This window comes from Pinus tabuliformis, chromosome 9 (assembly GCF_031772625.1).
Source record: "Pinus tabuliformis cultivar Carrire ecotype Pingquan chromosome 9, CPIR1, whole genome shotgun sequence".
Lineage (NCBI taxonomy): Eukaryota > Viridiplantae > Streptophyta > Pinopsida > Pinales > Pinaceae > Pinus > Pinus tabuliformis.
In genome coordinates this window covers 639,331,399-639,354,388 of record NC_142307.1, presented here as the reverse complement: position 1 = coordinate 639,354,388, position 22,990 = coordinate 639,331,399, and the positions used below count along the sequence as shown (strand labels likewise).

At 38.2% G+C, this 22,990-nt stretch overlaps 1 protein-coding gene across 3 annotated transcripts in view; it reads left to right on the top strand.

Annotated features, from left to right (window-relative positions):
• LOC149150249 (Zinc finger C-x8-C-x5-C-x3-H type family protein) overlaps window positions 1-22,990 on the top strand; it is a 375,155-nt gene that overhangs the window by 41,103 nt on the left and 311,062 nt on the right. For 2 of the 3 annotated variants that reach the window (XM_089441275.1, XM_089441274.1), the window contains exons 3-5: window positions 18,003-18,106; window positions 18,247-18,342; window positions 18,582-18,675. In XM_089441275.1, coding sequence (XP_089297401.1) covers window positions 18,003-18,106; window positions 18,247-18,342; window positions 18,582-18,675 — 294 coding nt within the window. Of the gene's footprint in view, window positions 1-13,763; window positions 13,798-18,002; window positions 18,107-18,246; window positions 18,343-18,581; window positions 18,676-22,990 lie in introns of those variants that run through there. The other variant, XM_089441276.1, reaches the window with a different exon arrangement.

Below are 22,990 nucleotides of genomic sequence, written 5' to 3'. Positions count from 1 at the left end.
TCGATATACGAGGTCATCAAATCTACGACTTGCGGGTCTTCAACTAGCACATAGTTTAACAATAGACTTAACCCTCGTCGTTGATTATGACGTAAGCGTTGAAAATGAGATCGATGGCTAGGATGGGCCTTCAGCCACGTACACTCCTACCCCCGCTCTTCTGATAACTGTGCTCTTTGTTTTCTTCTTTACTTGCTCCGATGACTACGTACACTCTTCACTCTTCCTTCGATGATGTGTTCCTCATTTTGGCTCTTTCCTCGCTGTGTGTTCCTCTTTGCTCCTTCCGATATTTCATGCGATATCTCTGATATGGTTCTTACTCTTGGCACATGCGATAGATCTGCTTTGTCTTGGCTTGTCGCTCCTATGGCTTCTCTTCACTCCTACCCCCTATAACTTCCGATACTGCTCCGATAGCTCTTCTCTGCTCTGATAGCTCCTATGACTTCCGATCATCATTTAGTATCCTAGAATATTGCCATATTGACATTAATGACAATCTAGATCAACAATCCCCCCATTTTTCATCGGTGACAATATTATTCTTCTTCTCTTCCCCTTTGACATCAGTGGCAAAGGAGTGCATAAGGACTCCCCTTGTCGAACTGCTCCCCCTGTCATGTAACATCTTTATGAGTCAACTTAATGTGATGCTAAAGAAATAACCCCCATCTTTTGACGAAGATGTTCAAATGCTTCTCGAGGAAGAGGTTTTGTGAAGATATCAGCTATCTGCTCCTTAGTATTGATATATTCCAAGATGATGTTTTGTTCAGCGGCTTACCATTTGTTGGGAATCACGATTGCTGTTAGACAAAAACCTGCAAGTGTTAGTCAACGATCGCATTTCCAGAGATAAGGATCCACGAGAGGCAGTTAGTCCATGTCACGAAACACACGGGGAGCGTTGGTTTATCCAATGCCCAATGATCTCCCCCCCAATGCGAGCCGGGTGTGTATCGAACTCGTGACCTACACTCTGATACCACTTGTTCATGAAGGAAATGATACTTGATTGGTATGTGTTTGGTTTTTGAGTGCCTCACTGGATTTTTGCCAAGGCTGATAACGCTTGTGTTATCACAATAAATGGTGATTGGTTGATTTGTATCTATGTTGACATCTTTTAGAGCTTCCTTCATCCATAATATTTTAGTACAACAATCTGTGACAACGATATACTGGGCTTCAGCTGTAGATAGTGATATGGATGTTTGTTTTTTCCTGAGCCAAGATACTAGACAATCTCCTAGGAAGAATGCATTTCCACTAGTACTTTTCCGATCATCGACACTTCCGGCCCAATCAGCATCGGTGTATGCAGTCACAATAAGAGTTGAGCTCTTAGGGTACCAAAGACCGAAATCAGGAGTTCCTTTCAAGTATCTGAGAATTCTTTTTATAGCCAACAAATGGGATTGTTTAGGAGCTGATTGAAATCTTCCCACCATTCCTACTGCTTGCATAATGTCGGGTCTCGTAGCAGTTAAGTATAGAAGGGCTCCAATTGTTGACCTGTAATGAGTTGCATCTACCAGAGGGGAGTCATCATCTTTGCTTAATTTGCAATTTGTGGTCATAGGTGTGCTCATGGGTGCACAGTCTTCCATTCCATATCTTTTAAGCATGTCTTTAAGATATTTGGCTTGAGATATGAACATGCCTGCTGTGGTTTGAGATACTTGTAGTCTAAGGAAGTAAGATAACTCTCCTATCATCGACATCTCGAACTCTTTTGACATATTTTTGGCAAATTCACGGCTCATCTCATCATTATTACTAGCAAAAATCAGATCATCAACGTAGACAAGTGTGACTACTAACTTATCCTTATCCGTCTTTATGTAGAGATTACTTCTTGCCACCCCCTTCTTGAAGCCTTGTTGTTGTAGATAGTGATCGAATCTTGCGTACCAAGCTCTAGGAGCTTGTTTGAACCCATATAATGCCTTTTTCAACTTACACACAGAGTCTTTTCCTTCTGCTAGATTAAACCCTTCTAGTTGCTCCATATAGAGTTCTTCTTTGAGTTCCCCATTCAGAAATGCTGATTTTACGTCCATTTGATAGATTTTAAATCCTTTCGAGCAAGAAAATGCCAAGAACATCCTGATAGCTTCCACACGAGCTACTGGTGCAAAGGTTTCTTCAAAGTCAATTCCTTCAATTTGTGAATAGCCTTTACAAACAAGTCTTGCCTTATTTCTGATGATTTGTCCATTTTCATTCATTTTGTTTTTGAACACCCACTTGGTTCCAATTATATTTTCATCCTTTGGATGAGGTACCAGCTACCATGTCTCATTCTTCTCGATTTGAGACATTTCTTCTTCCATGGCTTTTACCCAATGAGGATCCTTGCTTGAGTAAATGTTTCTGGTTCTATCATGGATAGAAGAACAACATCATTTTTCTTTGGTGTACTTGTCATCTTTCTTCGGGTTTGTATCCCTTCATCTATATTGCCAATAATCTGCTCTTCTGGGTGATGTTTTTGGAGAAACTTCATCTTTGAAGGGGTTTGAGATGGTTCTTTTTCCTTGTGTTTTTCTTGATCTTTTTCTTCTTTTTTCAGGTTCTTCTTCAATGAGAGGGTCAACTTCATGTTCTTCAATTTCTTTTTCCAGAAGGTCTTCATCAATCTTCACATCAATGCTTTCCACTATTTTTCGTAGTCGATTATTGTAGCACTTGTAGGCTTTGCTCCTTGTAGAATATCCAAGGAATATCCCTTCGTCAACCCGAGAATCAAATTTTCCTGGTGAGCCATCATTGATTTTTATGAAGCACTTGCTTCCAAAAATCTTGAAGTATTTTACTGAAGCAAGTCTTCCTTTCCATAATTCATAAGGAGTCTTCTCATTATTTGGCCTTAGTTGAGTTCGATTCAAAGTATAAACAGCTGTTCCGACTGCGTCTCTCCAGAATTTTGGCTGCAAGTCAGCTGCTATTAACATTGTTCTTGCCATTTCTTGAACTGTTCGGTTTCTTCTTTCAACTACCCCATTTTGCTTGGGTGTTCCAGTAGCAGAGAGTTCTCTTTCGATTCCATGTACATTACAGAATTCATGAAATTCTTTTGATGTGAATTCTCCCCCTCTATCTGTTTAGAGACATTTAATCTTAGAGTCCTTTTCATTTTCTACAAGAGCTTTAAGATTCTTAAAACACTCAAATGCTTCGGATTTATATTTTATGAAATATACCCACATCATTCTAGTATAGTCATCAACAAATAAAGCAAAGTACCTTTCTCCTTGGAGTGCCGGAGTTCTAGTTGGTCCACATAAGTCAGCATGGATGATCTCCAAAGGCTTTGATGTAGAAAACTCCTTGGTCTTGTGGTTGGTTCTAGTTTGCTTTCCATGTTGACATGGACCACATACTCCTTGATTTGGCTTGAATAACTTTGGGATGTCTCGTACTGCATTAATCTTGCTGATATTGATCAAGTTTTTGAAGCTTGTATGTCCAAGTCGCTTGTGCCACAACCAACTTTCATCTGTTTGACTTAAGTAACATTTATCTTCTTGAATTTTGTTCAGAATGTAGATGTTGTCTGGTGTTCTAACCCCTTTCGCCACAAGTTCCCCTGAGGAAGAGTTCCTTATTTCACAATCTTTAGTGCTAAAGACAACATTATGTCCTTGATCACAGATTTGGCTAACACTCAGGAGATTGTGTTTGAGCCCGTTTACTAGCAAAGCATTTTGAGCCTTTCCTTTTCCATTAAGAAGGGTAACAGTTCCTTTTCTAGCAATTTTGGTAGATCCACTTCCAAAGGATACATTTCCTTCCTTTTTGTTCAATGAGACAAACTTCCTTTTGTCGCCTGTCATGTGTCTGGAGCACCCACTATCCATAAACCAATGATTTTCATCACTGTGAGCACATAGAGCTAGGCCACATTTATTCGCGTTGGGATTCTCATTTTTTGCTTTTCTTCTTTTGAGAGGGCAATTTTGTTCATTGTGTCCATTATCATTACATAATGAGCACATTGGATCAAATTTGGCCAAGGGATCGAAAGAGTTGTAGGTCTTTATTTGTCCTTGCCCTTTGGGACCATATGGTTTGTTTGTTTGATCCTTCAATTTTGGTGTTTCATTCTTACGGGCCATGCAATGTCTAGCTTGATGACCAAAATTTTTACAATAAAAACAATGCCCAAAAAAGATAGTTTTGTACCTGTTGTAATAGCCATGATTTGAATCAACATTCTTCCTTGGAGTTACTCCCTCTTCATTCTTTAGATTTGAGATGGGCCTTTGATGAAATAATCTTTCTTCTTTTGTGTTGCTGGAAAGTACGTCGGCATAGCTTTTTGCATTATTCTTAGTACTTGATGATTCTCCTTTAAAACCTATCCCAGATTTGTCATGTTGAGGTTTTTGATTATTTAGGATAGTGTCAAGAATTTGAGAGCTTTCCCAACTCCTTTTGACTTGCTCCAGTTCCTTCCTTGGAGATACTATTTCGGCTTCACGTTCTTCACAAACTTCTTCTTTTTCTTTTAGCTTATTTTTCAAGAGGTCTTCCCTTCTTTTTGTTTCCTCGTTTTCTACCTTGAGAGAGATGATTTTATTTCGTAATTTCTCATTTTCTTCAATGGCACTTATTAACAATTCATCTACATTTCCTTCTAGCCCTGAATCATCATTATTTGTGAATGCCATGAATAATACTTCTTGGCTTCCAGCATGGTCATTTTCTTCATCTGATTCTTCATTACCTCCTTTGTGGTGAGGGACCTGATTAGTTGATTTCTTTTTGATGACTACAAATTTATCTTCATCAGACTCATCTTGCTTAGAGAAGGAATTCTTCTTATTGAACCCTTTCTTTTTGTATACCATCCTTTTAGAATTTTCCTCACCATCACTATCATGCTTATGGGGACATTTTGTAGCACAATGACCAATTTTTCCACATTTGAAACAAATAAGAGGGTACTTACTTTTTAGCTTAGATTCTTTCTTTAGTCTTCGTACAAATTGCGCCATTTCGGATTCAACGTCGGAGTCATCACTACTAGCATTCCATTCTTTCCCCTTTTTTGATTTTGAGGCCTTGAATGTTGCATCTTTGGAACTTAGGCATCCTTTTCTCATCTCATAGGCAATGAGGATTCCATGAAGTTCATCCATCTTGAGAGTATCTAGATCCTTCATTTCTTCTATAGCACTTACTTTGGAGTCAAATCTGTCTGGGAGAGATCTTAAGACTTTTTGAACAATAGTGCTTGCTTCAATGTTTTCTTCCAATCCTTTAAGAGAGTTGACTACTTCAGCTACTTGGAGAAAGTATGTTGCAATATCTTCTTCATCATCCATTTTCAAATTTTCAAATTGCCTTCTATGAGTTTGAAGCTTAGCCTTCTTAACTTTGGAGTCCCCATCGTATAAGCTAATTAGCTTATCCCATACTTCTTTGGCCAAGTTACAATTCATGACTTTTGTAAATTCAGAATTAGTGATTCCACTAGTGATGGAGTTTAAGGCTTTTGCATTTGCAATGTAGGCTTTCCTTTCGTCTTGATCTGTTGGAAGGGTGGAAGGAGCTATGTACTCATTTAAAACCGAATGCGAAACTTCATGTCCAAGGGACATTAAGTAGTAGGACATTCTCTTTTTCCAAAAACCAAAATTTGTGCCATCGAACAGAGGAGGTCTTCCTGACACTTCTTGATTTCTCATCATGACTAAGAATCCTTCTTCAAGCTGTTAGACTGATATGAAGAAACCTGGCTCTGATACCACTTGTTGGGAATCACGATTGCCGTTAGACCAAAACCTGCAAGTGTTAGACAATGATCGCATTGCCAAAGATAAGGATCCACGAGAGGTGGTTAGTCCATGTCACGAAACACACGGGGAGCGTTGGTTTATCCAATGCCCAACAATTACCTTGATTCAGTTGAAGGGTAATATCCCCTACTCCCTTCACGGGATAGGTCGCATCATCTCCAAGGATGATCTCCAAGTTTGTCTCCTTTTCTATGAGATTAGAGAGGGCTTCCTTGTATCTGGTGAAGTGCCTTGAGGCACCACTATCAATCAGCCAATTTCCCAAAGTGTCCAGAGGAGAGGCAGTGGAGATGGCCGATATAAGATAGTACTCTTTTTGCTTATTGTTAACAACATTGGATTCTCCATACCTGGAGTTCCTTGATTTCTTGGAGGATCGACCATTTCCTTGATGTCCCGCATTCCTTTTTCCTTTGCCATTGGACCTGCCATTCCTTTGATCGTTGTTGTTGAAGTTGCCCCTGCAATGATTGTGATCATCATCATGCGATGTGTCCCTTCTATTTGGACACTCCTTTGCATAGTGGCCAAACTCACTGCAAACAAAGCATCTTCCCTTCCTTCCATTTTTGAATCCTAGTCTTCCTTGACTTTGCTTCCTTGAACCTGCATTGTTCTTCCTCTTAGCATGAGCGGAGAATGCAGTGGGGTTGCTTCTATTAGAAGGCATTTCTTGCTCCACCATTCTTGTTTCTTCTTGAATGCATCTCGACATCAATTCTTCGAACCATGGAGTTTGATCATTTTTGAGTATGGTGGTTCTAAATACATACCACTTAGGTGGGAGTCCTCCAAGGTTGGTGAGAGTAAGTTCCCTGTCAGGAATGACCTCTCCAATCGAGAGTAGATCATTCTTGATCTCAGTAATCCTCAAGAAATAGGATTGAATGTCCTTGCTCTTGCCCTTCTTAATATCCTTCAACTTATTCTTGAGAAATAGAATTTGATTAACATTACTAACCTTGAACATGCCGACCAGCCTGTCGTAGATCTCCTTGGAGGTCTTCAATTCAGAGATATAGGCCACCACATGCTTGTTTAATGGAATCCCTGATAATCTTCTTCGCTTTGACTTTAGCCCTATTGTACTTGGTCTTCGCAGCAGTCGGTGCATTTGAAGGAGGCTCAGGGATTTTACCCTGCACATAATCCATCACTTCTTTTTGTTCCAAGGTCAAATCAAGAGACATCCTCCATCCATGATAGTCAAATTTATCATGGAGCTTGTCTTCAGCCGGGAAGTAGGATGAGGAACCCATTGAGCCTTTTGTCCTTGTCCAACTGTCTTTGGTGATTGCTCTTTCATTCTTGCTTGGGCTTTGTCTTCACCTCAACTCTGATACCATGTTAATTTTACGCAACAATGGTATGTTTATGCCTTAGAGCAATTTTACTTCAATTTCTTTATTAGCCCAATATCAATATCCAGATTAGCAATCACATCAACATGATACTAAAATGCAGATAGAACATAAACATAAACAGTAGAAGACAAGCCAAGACAAGAGGACACAAGATGTGGCACTAGCCAGGGACAAGCCCCAGTGTGGGGAAAACCCTTGATCAATTCTTCTTATGTTCTTAAATAGTTCAATAGAGAGAGAGAGATAGTACGATTTCCAAATCTGATAATTTATGACAACAGCAAAAGAGCCCTAACAAAAAAAGTCAATGTTGGTCAACATGGCAGATTTGACCCTCAATGAATTGGTCAACTTCAGTCAACTTCAGCCTGCAAACAACAAGATGAATCAACTCTCAAAAGAACCCAAAATCAGCCTAGTCAAATTTGGTCAAATAGCCAACCTGCGGTCACCCTAGCTGCAGTCAATGCTGGTCAAAGTCAATGTTTGGCATCGATTTCTGTGCCCAAAAATGCGTCCTACCCAAATAGAGATAGCCCCCACAAAAACGCAGTCAAAGGAGGTCAACGCATGCTGGTCAATGCTTGGTCAAATTGTCCAGAATTTCGGTCTCTTGAAATTTAGGCCTCCTAAAATTTGTGCCTCTTGAAATTTCAGTCTCCTGAAATTTCAGACGGGTGGAGAGAGAGAGGCCTATAAATCCGTACCCAATCAATGAGGAGAGAGAGGGAGAAGTGTGAAGATGAGTGTGTCCAAATGAGGCTAAGGCATCATGTATTTATAGCAAACGTTGAGGATGAATAGACGTGACTGTTAGGCTTCTAAGCCTACATAAGTTATTTGGCCGACCTTGACAATTTGTCCATAATCAAAGTAAATTCATAACTTCATTTGTACATGTCGGAATCAGATGATCTTTAGATCAATCCTACACATCACGGAGAGAGGAATCTAAGAAAAATATCATCTGTCATAAATAAGATGACCCCTGTGGAGTTTGGCCCTAGTTGCCAATTTTAACAATTGCCCCACCTTCTCATCAGAGCAACAAAGGCCATATTATCCAATGTAGAGATAGAGAGAGAGAGAGACTTTGATGATGCAATGTTGTCTACCTAGATTAGAGTGTTGGGCTATTTGATGACTTCACACGACTCTTGACACTTCGAGGGATCCCTAGATGCAAAAACGTTGAGCCCATGAAGCTTGGTGTTAGAGATATTGATGATGTGCCTAGTAGACCCAAGATAGCCACGAGTTGGCGTTGACACTACTTGATGGGCATCACTTGTTCCAGAGCCCAAATGATGATGGTCGTCCTTGAAATGACAAGCGAGGGCTTGTACATAACATTGGAGCCCCAATACATTAGTTATTGAGTGCCACGTCACCCCTCTTCCTCCTTTCAAGGTGACATAGGGCACTTTGGACATGACATGTTGGCATGGAGCGACTTTGGATGGCTCACACAAGATCCTTGAGATGCATCTTGGAGTATGGAGAAATCATTAGCCCTTATCTCACTTTTTAGTGGCTTATTGAGCTCATTTGGAGGACGACATCATGCTTTCAGAGTATTTATTCCCATACATGTGGGCTTTTATGGCACTTGTGTTATGTTTTTGATCTATGTGGTTCACATGTAAACACTTTCTTGTGGAACACTCAAGCTTGTCAATAGGGCTTCTTTAGTTGTTTTATTTGTAAAATGAGTGGGCGTTAGTTGTTTTATTTGTAAAATATGCTAGATTCCGTTAAATCTAGTGTTGAGAAATCTAGGGCAGCTAGATTAGGTGTGATTTCTCTTTACTTTGATAACTGCTTGTGATGTCCTTTTACTTTAACTTGATGTACTTATAATTTGCTTCTTCTTATCTTGATTATTATGGTGTTCATATCATAAAAAGACTACCAAAACATGAAGATCAATAGAACAAATAGACACAAGATGTAGGCTGCTAGCCCAGGGCCAAAACCTCTCCTAGAGAGGAAAACCCACAATAAATTCTTCTCTTCTTATAAAAACTTCAAATGACAAATTCCAAGACCTTTTAGACTCAATACCAAGATCCCTCCAAGACCAAGTCAATCTTCCTTTCAATGTACTTCAGCTCAACAAAGTCAACTGTGGTCAAACTTCTCCAAATCCTCAACTTTGACCCCTGCAACACTTTTTTGTCCTCTTTAGTTCTACAAATTTTTGGCCTTTCTGCGAATCTGCAGTAGCTGCGTCTTTGCACATGTGGGAGAAATATTGTGAAAGAGGTCTCCTTCTTCCTTTGCTTGTGATGCTTATTTCTTTAGGGAAATATGGCTTCCAAATTTCACCTTTACAATAACAAATTTCGACTCTTTAAGATGACTGCAATTTGATCTTGTTGCAACAAGAATGATGCCCTAGTTCTTCGCACGTGTGGAGATGAAAGTATAAAAAATCAGACAACCAATTTGACTTTCCTTCCTTGAGTTCTTTCCTTTGCTTGACTTTTAGGTCTCCTTTGTGTGATTGTGATCGAGCTTGCTTGATTGTCTCTCAAATGAATTTGAGTGGCACTTATATATAGTTGTCCTTGGAGTATGAACTGCCCTAAAGTGGCCGACTTCATCATATCAAGGCCGATTTGATCTCGGAGGGATATTTTGACACATTTTGACAAAAAATAAATTCTTTTTGGCTTTTTATAGGATGCCCAATAGGGTCTATTACATATGACAATCACTCTTTTGACTCTATACAATGATGACAAATCCTAGAAGCACACAATGGGTGCTTTGACCTAAAAACAAATTGACCATGAGGATGAAACACCATGCTTCATAAAATGATAACAATAATTTTCTTTCTCTTTTACATCAAATATATAAAATGAAGAGTAAATAAGATATTATGAAGACCAAACCTAGTTACACATTTCAACACCTAACGCCTAGTAAATCATTAAACTAATAGAAAACAAATCTATTGAATAATTTACACAACTAAGTTCTCAACTTAGTTAGTGGAAGCAAAAATAAATAACTATTCTCATAAAATAACACACAGATTTTGCCCAACAAAGTTCTTCATTATTGATCCAAACTTATGTGTGTTCCCATCCTAGAATAATTGCCCAACTGGGTGTTGAATTTCCTTGAAATTCTTCTTGCTGCTTGAATGAACAGTCTGAAACTACTTTTCTTTTCACCAAGACACAACTTCTCAACAATAAGAACATCAGAATTACACATAGAGATAAATACACAATTACACAAGAGACAATAATTTTCTATGGAACCCAACTAGGAAAACCCTCTGCTTTGCTGTAGAATTTTATTCACAGAAAATATACCAATTGATCACTTTACAAGGCAAATTGATTCCACGAAAAACAAAGCTGTTCTCTCTGCTACTACTTAGCTGAAAACCTCCCTGCAAGAACTCGACCCAACTCCTCTAGTTGCCTGTGCAGCCTCTGCTCTTATCTCATTGGAAATCTCCTATTTCCTAGCGCTAAGAAGACCACTATTATTTAGGAATTTCTTCTAATTCCTAGTGAACTTCCACAAGGAAATTCTCTGCCTCAAGATTGCATATATGCTGCTGCTAGATATGCTGTTCCACAACAAGCTCTCCTCACACACAACCTGATGCTATCTCTCACAAACTCGTGAGCTATTGTTTTATCTCACAACCTTGTGCACACAAAACAATTCATTGAATTCTATGCCTTCGTCCTCCCTTTATGCTATTCAATCATGCTATTATTGGAAAAATTATAATTAGACAATTACAAATTTGGAATTGCAGTTGTGATTGCCTTGGTTAACTGAGCTTGAACTGAACTCTCTCCAATCATGATTTGGAGTTTATAACTTGTCCTTGCCTCAATCGAAACTGAAGGTCTCAACTCCTCTTATCCAAATTCGAACTGCCACTTGGAGACCCAGTTGACTGACCCTCTAACTCCATGCATGAATCTGCTAACTCATTCATATATATGAACTTGTTCATGACAAAAGGAAGACACCTTGTGGTCTTTCTTAACTAAGGCACAAGTCAAGAATAACCTTCTCTTGCTACAATTTTCAACGCTGAGAAAATACATAATACGAAAAATTCGGGATCTGATCCAACAGATCTACCCTAGATCGGTGCTCGATCTTCCTTGCAGAACTAGATTTCCAGCCCCTCTGCCGTCCCTCAAACCCAGACTATTTGCTCAAGAAGATGCCTCTCTTAATCTCGTGCCACTGTAGTGTGTCTTTCTCCTTTCGTTAGCCTTGCTTTTACAACTTTACATTGAGCTAAATCCATAACCCTAACCCTAATCTCAAAGTCATTAACAACTGAGATTAGATCTCGCCTTACTTGAGATTAATAACTAAGATAAAAACCAATAGCTAAAGTAAATTATTTACTTTTCCTAAGTTTATTTAGATTAATAAGCCAACATAATAATTTGTTCTTTTTCCTAAGTTAGACTTAAGCGAAGTTACATTAGCAACTTACTCACACTTGAGCAAGTGTTCTAAAGGGAATGTGGATGACTTCTGTACATCTAGACACAAGGCTTGTGCAGAAGTACCTTCTCGACCTACAAACATCAACAAAATGAGTGGGAGAAGGCTCATATAAATAGAGCCATCCCTCATTCTACCTTATCATCACACACTTTTAATTTGGTCTTTCCTCAAGAGAGTATGACTTGACTCTTTCTTGTTACATTGGACAAAATGTGATATTTGTGGATGTGACTTGTTATTGGAGGCGAGTTTTCTTGGAGACATTATTCTGGGATTGGAATAAGTGCTCTTGTGGAAGATTGTTGTAATTTTATTGTCTATCATTGATATTGTGCATGCTGTAATATCAAAGTAGGGTTTCACTTGTTCCATGATTAACTATTTATCATTGTTGAAATTTTGTTTCATAGTTGCATGTAATATTTGTCTTCTTCAAAGCTTATAAGGATGCTCTATATCTGCTGACCTTATTCTTAATTTCTCCTGTCAAGAATAATAATTAGGGTTTTTGAAGTGGATGCCCTAGAGCATCCCACCTTACTCCTTCATTGTCTTTCCTTGGAATTTTGTGCCATAAAGACTCCATTAGCCCTTATAGGATAAGGCACTAGTCAAAAAGTGTGTTGATCACCTTAAAAGCTAAATAAAATCCTTTTCTTTCTATCTCTCCTAGACGACTAGGGCAACCACTAGGGTTTAGGAGCTGATTTATGTGTAAACGTTGTTTTATTGCTTAAGGGTGGCCTTAAATTTGAGGGTAGTCTCTATCAATCATATACAAGCAAAATCTAGCATAGTGGATAGCTTTAGATGCCCTAGAAGGGTTGATGTAACACTTTATTTCTGCTGTTTATGCAAATCTAACAACCCTAAAACTGTTTGCCTTAGTTTAGCCCTAGTCACTATTTGAAGTCCTTGCCCCTTCCTTGTTGAAGATCCTTGGGAGTGATTTTGTTAGGTTGTTATATGCCATTGCATGCCCTACTATTGAATATCATTCAATCCCTAACTTATAACAACCCATTTATTGGTCTAACTTTTAGAGTGCTTTAACCCTAACATTGAATACCTTTGTCATATTTGGCCTTGCCAAACCCTCTATCTATCTTTAGGCCTTAGAAAACAAATAACCTTGAGCCCTGGTATTATAACACCACTATAGGTGATTTAGGAATCCTCCCCTGTAGTTGAAATCCCACTAATGAGCAGGAGGAAGGTTGTTGAGGTGACATTGGCAAGCCTTCCTCATTGTTGCCATAAGGTTTGGCCCCTCCCTTTGGTGAGGTGACATCTATCTGTCTCTGAACTGTCATTTTTCTGCTCATAGCATCTGTAGCATCTGTACCAATCTGCATGAGTTCCATAATTATCATATTATCATTATTGACATCAAGTACATCTATATCAAGTAGGTGGTCATCAAGGATAATGCCAACATTCTCTTGATGTCCCTGCTCAACTCTGGCCATATAGGCAAGAGCTGAATAGGATCATCGGAGAGAACATCATCAGACAACTTATTTAAGTTACTTGTGTCCTCTTTAGGCAGGCCAAGTCCCAAGATGGTCTTCTATGTAGAACACTGCTTGGAGTTGAGAGATGGCACATCTAATCGCACTCCGTGGGATTCTCTTGGGCACATCTACTAACTGGTATTAACACTAACCCTGGTAACCCGATAACGGCAATACATAAAAGGGAAAAACAATGTAGGCATTTTTGTGCTGATATAATATCTGAAAACACTTATTAATTCAATTAAATTTCTGGCAACAATTCAACCCTTTCTGAAGTACAAATGTAATGACTATAATAATGATGCCAGAGGCACAATGTATAACGTTCACGAGTTAGGAATCTGTGTCATCATGCCATTTTCTCATTTTGAGTCTTTTGAATTTATTTACTGTCCACATGCAAGTGTGGAATAATCCCTGATTGAGTTTGCTTTTGGTATGGGTAACTTCAGGGTTCATAAACATTAAACTTGCACATCGGCTTGACATTATTGAAGTGATTTTGGCTCCATTTCGAGCTTTTTCAGGGTTTTATTGGGTACCGGAAACTGGAATACACACTCAGCAACTAAAGTGATACACAACACACTCATGATAAACACAGTATGTATGGAATCCTTATTTTGAACCAATGGTAATATTGTTAAATTATGGTATGTTCTATGCTTAAGAGCAATTTACTTCAAATTTTCTTCTTAGCCCAATATCAATTTCCAGAATTGCAATCACAGCAACATGATAGTAAAATGCAGATAGAACATAAATGTAAACATTAGAAGACAAGCCAAGGCAAGAGACACAAGATGTGGCACCAGCCAGGGACAAACCCCAATGCGGGGAAACCCTTTGATCAATTCTTCTTATATTCTTCAATAATTCAGCAGAGAGAGAGATAGTACAATTATACAATTCTGTAATTTTATAACAGCAGCAACCAAACCCTAACCAGCAATGTCAAAGACTACACTGGTCAAACAGCTCACAAATGACTTCAATTCAACCTTGGTTAACTCGGCATTCTACAGCAATGATAGGCAGCGCAAAACAGTACAAGAAAGATGGTCAAACAGTGGTCAACACATGTGCAGTCCTGCGGTCAACCCTCAACAGTCAACGCTGGTAAAATCCGTGGTCAAAACAGGTCAACGCTTTGCTGTCCAGAACTGCGGCTTGCTTGGGAGAGGCCCCCCACACTAATCCGCAGTCAAACTGGCCTCCTCGCTGGTCAATGCAGTCACATCCAACCTTGCTGCTCTCTGTCAACCTTAGTCAACGCTGCTGCAACAGTCCTGCGTCCTCCTTCTTCCCATGTGACAAAGAGCTGCTCCTCCTACACATACCCAATCAAGCTAGGAGAGAGAAGAGATGAGAAGATGAGATGAGTGGTTTAATGCCACAAGGTCTCCTCCTTTTATATGCCACGTTGAGGATAAACTGGGGGTGAGAAGACTGTTTTGCTTGCTGGCCGACCTTGACAAATTGTTAAAAAATACAAATAAATTCATATGTCCATGAATACATGTCGGAATCGGATGATCCTTAGATCAATCCTACACCTCTCAATGAGAGGAACCCAAGAAAATTATCAGCTGCCATAAATGAGGTGACCCAAATGGAGTTTGGCCCTAGTTGCCAATTTTAACAAATAAGCTCCAATTTTTACCACACACTTTTATTGCGTTTTGTTTTTTTATTATAACAATTCACAATTTACGTTTTGGGAATTGGATTCCCAACACATGATTATGTTTATTTTGAATGGTTTATTACATGTCAGTAGACAATGGTGAAATTACATTATTATAATAAATAATTATTTGAAGCTGGCATCTGGAACTATCAAACATTTATTTCCATTTTTTTATAAGTTCACCTTAACATTCAGACTCAAATCATTTAAGCATCATATATTTGCTGATCATTGCACAACCATTGGGGGATAAACATCGCTTTTGGGAAAGTTCTGTGTTACCAAATTTTTAGGACTCGCACTCCTACGTGAATTAATTGTTGAGTAAACTAATCCTAGTCGAGGATTCTTCCCTATATCAGTGATAGGCTTAGGATGGGTCAAGGGACACCCCCCCCCCCCCGGGGCTGGGGTAGCTAGTTATGTTTTCCTTAGGGAGTGTCTGAGAAATAACAGTCATCAGTTTCGTCCTTTGTTTAATTAACTAGACAGGTAAATACCAACATTTTGCATTGATTTATAATTCTATGCTGGTATCCGCGAAATTGTGAACGATATATTTTACAAGTTTCCATTGAAACTCATGTGATGTTGAACAATTTTTTTGTAAAGTTTCTTGTCAGGCTAGCGAAAAAAATCGCCGAGGGAAAATAAATCACCTTTGTCATTTCTATTACTAAAAGTTCAGATAAAAACATCTTCAGAAAGTCAATAGCTCTCTGGATGTTGGACTGTCTGGGGTTTCTCTGTCAAAGATCATATGCTCTCTGTAATTAGGGTTTGTCTTTTCTTAACCAGTATATATATATTCTCTGGAAATAAAATTGACGACTCTTCCCTCCCTTCATTCGGGATTTAAAATGGTTATATTTGCCTCAGAAAATCACATAGAAATTTTGAAACAACACCTTGAAATTTCAGGAATGAAAGTACAGTCTGTCTTGAATAAATCCCTCATCTCTGTATTAAGGATTTTTCTTCTTCAAAAACAGATCTGTATGTCATGCATGGGTATTTGTGTCATTCTTTGTATGTCGAATATGCTGCTGGGGCTTCTCTGTATGTCAAAGTCTGGTTGTATTCTCTAGATGTCACCTGGTGTTGTTGCTGGTGGGCACACTGTGCCACCAGCCACCGCTTCAACACGTGTCAATTTTATATTCAAATTCTGTTATCTTTGTACTTTATTTTGGCTCCAGGCAAATTCAAACATCTTGCATTTGTCTGTCAGTTGGCTATGTGAGCTTCTTCAGGGTCCTGTTGCCAACATAGTGGTGAGTATTCTTCCCATTTGTAATATGAAATCATGCAGAGATTCACATGTCTTCCTGTGAGTTTCTTCTATGGCTTTCACATTTTGTGTTCTTATTTTTGCATCTATGCTATCTTTTCTTCCAATCCATCTGAGGGTTGTGCAAATATCTCTGGGTGTGCATTTTCCGGGATGAGTCAAAACTTTTATCTTCAAAAAACACTTCTACTGTATGATGTATCATGCCTAATCTAAATGCAAGCTTTATAAAATTAAGAAACTTTTATTTAAAATTTATCTCTTTTTTAATTGTTGATTTCTTCCTGGACCCATGAACCTACAAACCGACTTTGGTTGAAGATCTTAGCAACTGCAGATTTGTCTTCCAAGACTAGACCAAACTTTAAATCTTCTCAAGTTCCAAAACTGCTGTGATAAACTCGGATTCCAACTATTGTTTACGATGTTTGGCTCAGATACCATGTCGGAGACTGTGATTCACAACACATGAAAAATATGCAATATATTTATATTATGTATTGGCTCAAATTCACATTTCTTACATCAATAAGAATATAAGGTTATGAAGTTAAAAATGTCAAAAATATTTGTTGATGTAATTTGTCCTGACTCCAAAGGAATATTTACTTTCTGTTGGCAAGATTGCAGATGATAGAAATGATGCTTGATCAAAGATACCAATGATAATATTGTAGCGATATTAAATAGCGGTATGAAATGCTACAAATTCTTGCTGTATTCTCTAGCCCCTTTGACTTGCTCTTTTGTGAACACCAATTTAATTTCGTATAATTCCATTTGGTACCATGTATATTGATTTGAATGAAGTGTAGACTAAATTTATCAGGTCTTATTATGGACGTGAAAGATACTTAAAGTTCCATGATGTATTTCAGACTGATAGGATATATTGTATGCCTGTAGGCTAATCGCTAATTTCATCTGACAACTTCCCTCGGACTTTTAGGAGTTTATTTCTCCAAGGTAAAATGTGTGTATTTGGGAAGGCAGAATAAAAGATAAGGTTATGAAATTAAAAGCGTAAAAAATACCTGGTCCAAATTCAAATTTGAATTTTGACAAGAAATGATGCTTGATCAAAGATGGCAATAATAATACTGTTGCTTTATTATGAAATAGCAACATGAAATGCTTTAATTGCTTGCTGTATTCTCAAGTCCTTTTCACTTGTTTTGGTCTTTTGAAGACCTGATAAATTTCATTTCGTTTCTGTCACCATGTATATCAAATTTTTTGTTCTTGTTTGCTAGTGTATCTGTGACTTGCAGGACTAGCTTGTGGTCTAAGAAACCACAACCCAAGGGCATCTAAGCTGTCAAAATCACCTGGGGATTGCATTTGGCCTGGGCCATACCAACTGTTAACATGGCTGGATTTTAGGTGTCTCCTCCTGGCTACTGTGGAGTTTTGAACCTGGGTTGCCATGCAGAATGGGGCCTTCAAAATCAATTGTGCTAGTGGGGTTTTAACCACCATGTATATAAAATTGAATGAAGTGTAGATTAAATTAATCGGGCTTTATTATGAACTTGAGAGATCCTTAAAATTCTATGATTTATTCTGGACTGATGGGACTTTTTTTATGGCTGTAGCTAATCATTTGCATCTGACAGCCTCCCTATGACTTTTAGAAGTTAATTTATCCAATAAAAAACATTCTGTGTAATTGGGAAGGCAGAGTAAAAGATGGCAAAATGGTTCCGCAATAAAACATTTCTGTTTTGTCTTTCTAAATTTTGTTCTGCATGTATAATACAATGGCTAGATTAGTTGTTGAACTTTTTGTTACAGTACTAGTCTCTGATATATGTGATTGAGATTTAGGTATCTGATAACAAGGAAGGAGGGAATCGTTTTCTAGCATTATCCGGGGCTGGTTCATTGGGATCTCGACAGAATGATTCTCAACCCAAGGTGGCAAATCATGTGTATGTACATTGTCCAGTTTTAAGAAGGGCAGTCATTTACAGTATTCTCTAGGTTGTGTTTGATATATATCACTTCTTACATGTTGTAATGTAAGTTGACTATATTGTAATTAACTAGCATTTGGTTGCATCTGGAGTAGGTGTGATGATCCAAATCTATGCAAACAACAGATTATTGAAGATTTTAAAAATGAGCAACCTCTTTGGAAACTTACATGCTATGGTCATTGGAAATAGTAAGACATACATTCTTGCAATTGCTTCTCAGTTTTACAAAGGATAAACTTGCGTTTGGCTGAATTAATAGTACTTAGAATAGAGTTGATCTTCGTGGAAGTTGGATAATGTGTGATAGTTGAGGAATTTATATGTAGCTCGAATCTTCCATCTGTTGCCTTTATTTTGTTGTTAGTCTATTGGTTAGTAATGACAATGATCCAAACTAATAAGATAATTTGGAATCATGCTTGTCCAGCCTCCCTTGTGATATTAGTGGGGACATAAGCCATGAAGAGTTGCGATTTGCTGCCTATGATGATGCTAAACGAGGATTGCCCCTTCAACAAATTGTGAGTATTAGAAATGTCCTTGATACTAATAATTTTCAACCATCATTTGATGTTTAAATCGATTATAAATAAAGGTTTGGCCTTCATGATGATTTAATTGAATCATTTTATTCCCAATGTCATGTTTTATAATATTGGTATCATAAGAAAATATCACTTATAGGTTCATAATTGTAGAAACTATACCATAGACATAGAAGTGCACAAAACCATCAAAATCTTTTCCAGATGGTGTGCATATCTTTTACCTTTTCCTCTTTCAGCTAGAGTAATAGGCATATATCTGGTTGTGAGAAAAATAAACAATTTTATGCATTGTGCTGCTTCACATTTGTTTTTTTATTACAAGTTAAGTTTCAGTCATTTAATTTCTGTCTGTTGTATCTCTTTCTTCTAATATTGGAATGGAGTTCATTAAGCTCAATAGAAAGCTGGTAGAATTTTCTTGTTTATAGGTTTCCTATAATGAGTATGATCCGACCGGTTTAGTTAGATGATCAATTCTATTTGCTGCCCATGTTGTTTAAAGTTTTTGAAGTGTCCATTATCAAAGACAAAGTTTTCAATCACATTGGCACCTTGATAATGTGTAATAGACATATAATATTGGTATCTTAAGAAAATATCACTTATAGGTTCATAATTGTAGAAACTATACCATAGACATAGAAGTGCACAAAACCATCAAAATCTTTTCCAGATGGTGTGCACATCTTTTACCTTTTCCTCTTTCAGCTAGAGTAATAGGCATATATGTGGTTGTGAGAAAAATAAACAATTTTATGCATTGTGCTGCTTCACATTTGTTTTTTTTATTACAAGTTAAGTTTCAGTCATTTAATTTCTGTCGGTTGTATCTCTTTCTTCTAATATTGGAATGGAGTTCATTAAGCTCAATAGAAAGCTGGTAGAATTTTCTTGTTTATAGGTTTCCTATAATGAGAGTGATCCTACCGGTTTAGTTAGATGATCAATTCTATTTGCCGCCCATGTTGTTTAAAGTTTTTAGAGTGTCCACAATCAAAGACATACATTGGAATGTAAATAACACAAGTGTGGGTGTAGGACAAGGTATGAGTGTGGGTTGATACCAGTGAAGCACCATCCTTATCGAACTCGTGGGTAAGAACGGGTCATAAGGGAGGAGAAGTGACCGTCATTAAACCCGCGTTCTTTACCCTTACTCAGCGGGTTTTGTACAAGACCCGTTTACTCTCATTAGACGTGTGGGTAGCCTATAAGACTCCCATCAGACCCCTATAAGACCCTTCAGGCAGCAAAACCCCCAAACTGTCCAAAAATTCCTTTTTTATTTTTTATTTTTTTGGAAATGAGGTGGAGGAAACAGGAAATTGGAGGGGAAAGAAAACTTTACAAGCACCTCTCTCCCTTCTATTTCTCATTCACTTGTCATTTGAGTGTTTGGCTAATTTGTGTGAGTGTTGAAACTTGAGAGTGACGCTAAAGGAGCGCGAAGGAGCCGTTGGGGGAGGCTAAAGGAGGCTTCATCTGATCAGACTAAGCTTCAGGTAGGCTTCATCTGATCAGACTATGTGGCTGAGTTTCTCACCCACACAGGGCCATTGTATGGCTCTAAGAAACTCAACCACACAACCAAAAAAATTTGCAAATCAAAAAAAAAATTCAAAACCAAAAAATAATTATTTTTTTTTCTTCCAGATTTTGTTACCATGCCACCAGAAGGTTTCAGGCAGTCTCACGATTCGGCATGGGCACATGGTCAACAAATCATTCCTGGTAAGGACCACTATCAAGTGCAATTATTGCAATGCCACAATGTATACAGGCATAAATAGACTGAAATACCACCTAGCCAGAATTCTTGGGCATGGTGTGGGATGTTGTCAAATTTGCCTTGATGAAGTCACTACTGGAATGGTAGCTGCTTTGGAATCCATTAAGGAAGTAAGTTCTAAGAGGGAAAGAAGGAAGGATGAGATTGTTGGGATAGGTAGATCTTCATCTCAGAGTGAGGCACAGTTTCAAAGTCTAGGTATTGGTAACTCCTCTTCAACTATTATGGCAAACAAGATTATAACCTCTTCTTTCTTCAGTCCTCGTACAACTCCAGGATCTCAACCAACCTTGGACAGTTTCAATGATAAGAAGAGGAAGGAGGCAAATATGGTAGTGAGGAGGTTTTGGACCTTGGTACCATCACAATCTTTCATTCAACTGTGCAAAGTATTATTTTTATCAACCCATGGTGGATGCCATTGCATGTGCTGGCTCTGGATACAAAGCCCCAACTTATAATGCACTTAGGGGGAAAGAGCTAGATGAGGAGCTTGACCGTGTCAAGGAACAATTGGAGAGCATTAAAAGCTCATGGAAATTTACAGGTTGTACACTTATGTTTGATGGGTGGACAAATTAGAGTGGTAGAACAATAATAAATTTTGTTGTAGCTTGCCCTAAAGGAACCATGTTCCTAAAATCTATTGATGCATCTGCAATTGTAAAAGATGCACATTTTATTTTTTCATTGGTCGCTGATGTGGTGGAGGAAGTTGGTCTTGCAAATGTTGTCCAAGTAATCATGGACAACGCATCAAATTATGTGGCAGCTGGAAGGTTACTTTGTGTCAAATATCCCACTAGTTTTTGGACTCCATGCGTTGCCCATTGCATAGACTTGATGCTAAAGGACATTGGGAACTTGGAGTGGGTGCAAAATGTTGTGCAAGAATGCAAGCAAATTACCAAGTATATTTATAATCATGCTTGGGTGTTGAACCTTATTAGGGAATTCACACAAGGTGAACTTAGTTACTCAATTGTCACACGGTTTGCTACAAAGTTGCTTTCCCTCCAAAGCCTTTTGTATGAGTATTGAGCTTTGAGAAGAATGTTTTGTAACCAACAATGTGTATTTTGGAAAGGGAGCACAAAACCAAAAGCATTGTCTGTGAAAGCATGTCTTTGGTGATAGTTTGTGGGACAAAGTCTCTAAGATTGTGAGCGTCACTGAGCCCCTTGTAAATGTCTTGAGATTGATGGATGGAGATAAACTTGCAATGGGATATATTTATGAGGGCATGGACAGGGCCAAAGAGGCCATCAAGACTTTCTATAAGGGAAATGAATCTAAATATCTCCCTATATGGAAAATTATTGATTCCAGGTGGGATAGACAAATACATTCACCATTGCATGCAGCAGGAGCATATCTCAATCCGAGCTTATTCTATAACGAGGGGTCTAGCATTCAAAGAGATCCCGAGGTGATGAAAGGTGTCATGATATGCATTGAGAAGATGTTCCCGGATCAAGATATTCAAGACAAAATCAACATACAACGAGATATGTATAAGGGAGCATCTGGTATGTTTGGATTTAGCTCAAGCTAACGTCTCAAGGACAAGAAAATGCCTTGTAAGTGCAAATTGTTAGAACTTAGCTTGTAATTTTGCTAGTTCTCTTTTATATGTTTGGCATTGCAAACTAATAATCTTTGTTGTTATTTTTTTTTACAGCTCACTGGTGGATAGATTGTGGCACTGAGGCACCACAATTACAAGATTTTGCCATCAGAGTTCTGAGTCAACCCTGCAGTGTTTCTTCTTGTGAGTGCAATTGGTCAGTGTTTGAGCACATCCACAACAAAAAGAGAAACAGGTTGGAGCATGAGAGGTTGGAGAAGTTGGTTTTCATCTACTACAACATTCGAATGCTCATAAAACAAGTGCAACCAAAGGATACAGATCCAATTTTATATTGGACATTGTTGATTTAGAGTCTGATTGGGTTGTGGAGGAGGAGTCCCCTGATTTGAGTTGGCTTGATGAAGAGACGGAGGATATCTCTCTAGTTAACATCTCAAATGGAGACTCCAAATACACCTGCCTCACAATTGCTTCAACCTTCTGATGTTAGCACTAGCTCTACGAGGACTTATTGTAGGCATAGTCGTCCATGAGTGATGAGACTCAAGATTGTTATGAGACGATCATCATTTATGACGTGTATTTGAATTTTGAACTTGCTGACATTTTTTATTTTAATTATGGAATCACGAGTCCTTTTCTTATTCAGTGTCTAAATGTTTTGCTTACAAAAATTGAATATGTTATATTGATCTTTTATAGATATGAGATGATGTTATGAATTATTGCATATATTGTGGTTTTTATAACTTATAAGGATTGGAATTGTCATTAGTTTCTTCTTTGTGCTTAAAATTTACCACATTTGAAGGTTTTTGTTTGTTTGTTTTGTTTTGTTAATATTGACGAGTCTTATAAGGGTCATTCCCGAGTCTTATACGAGTAGACGACTCGATACCTCGCCGAGT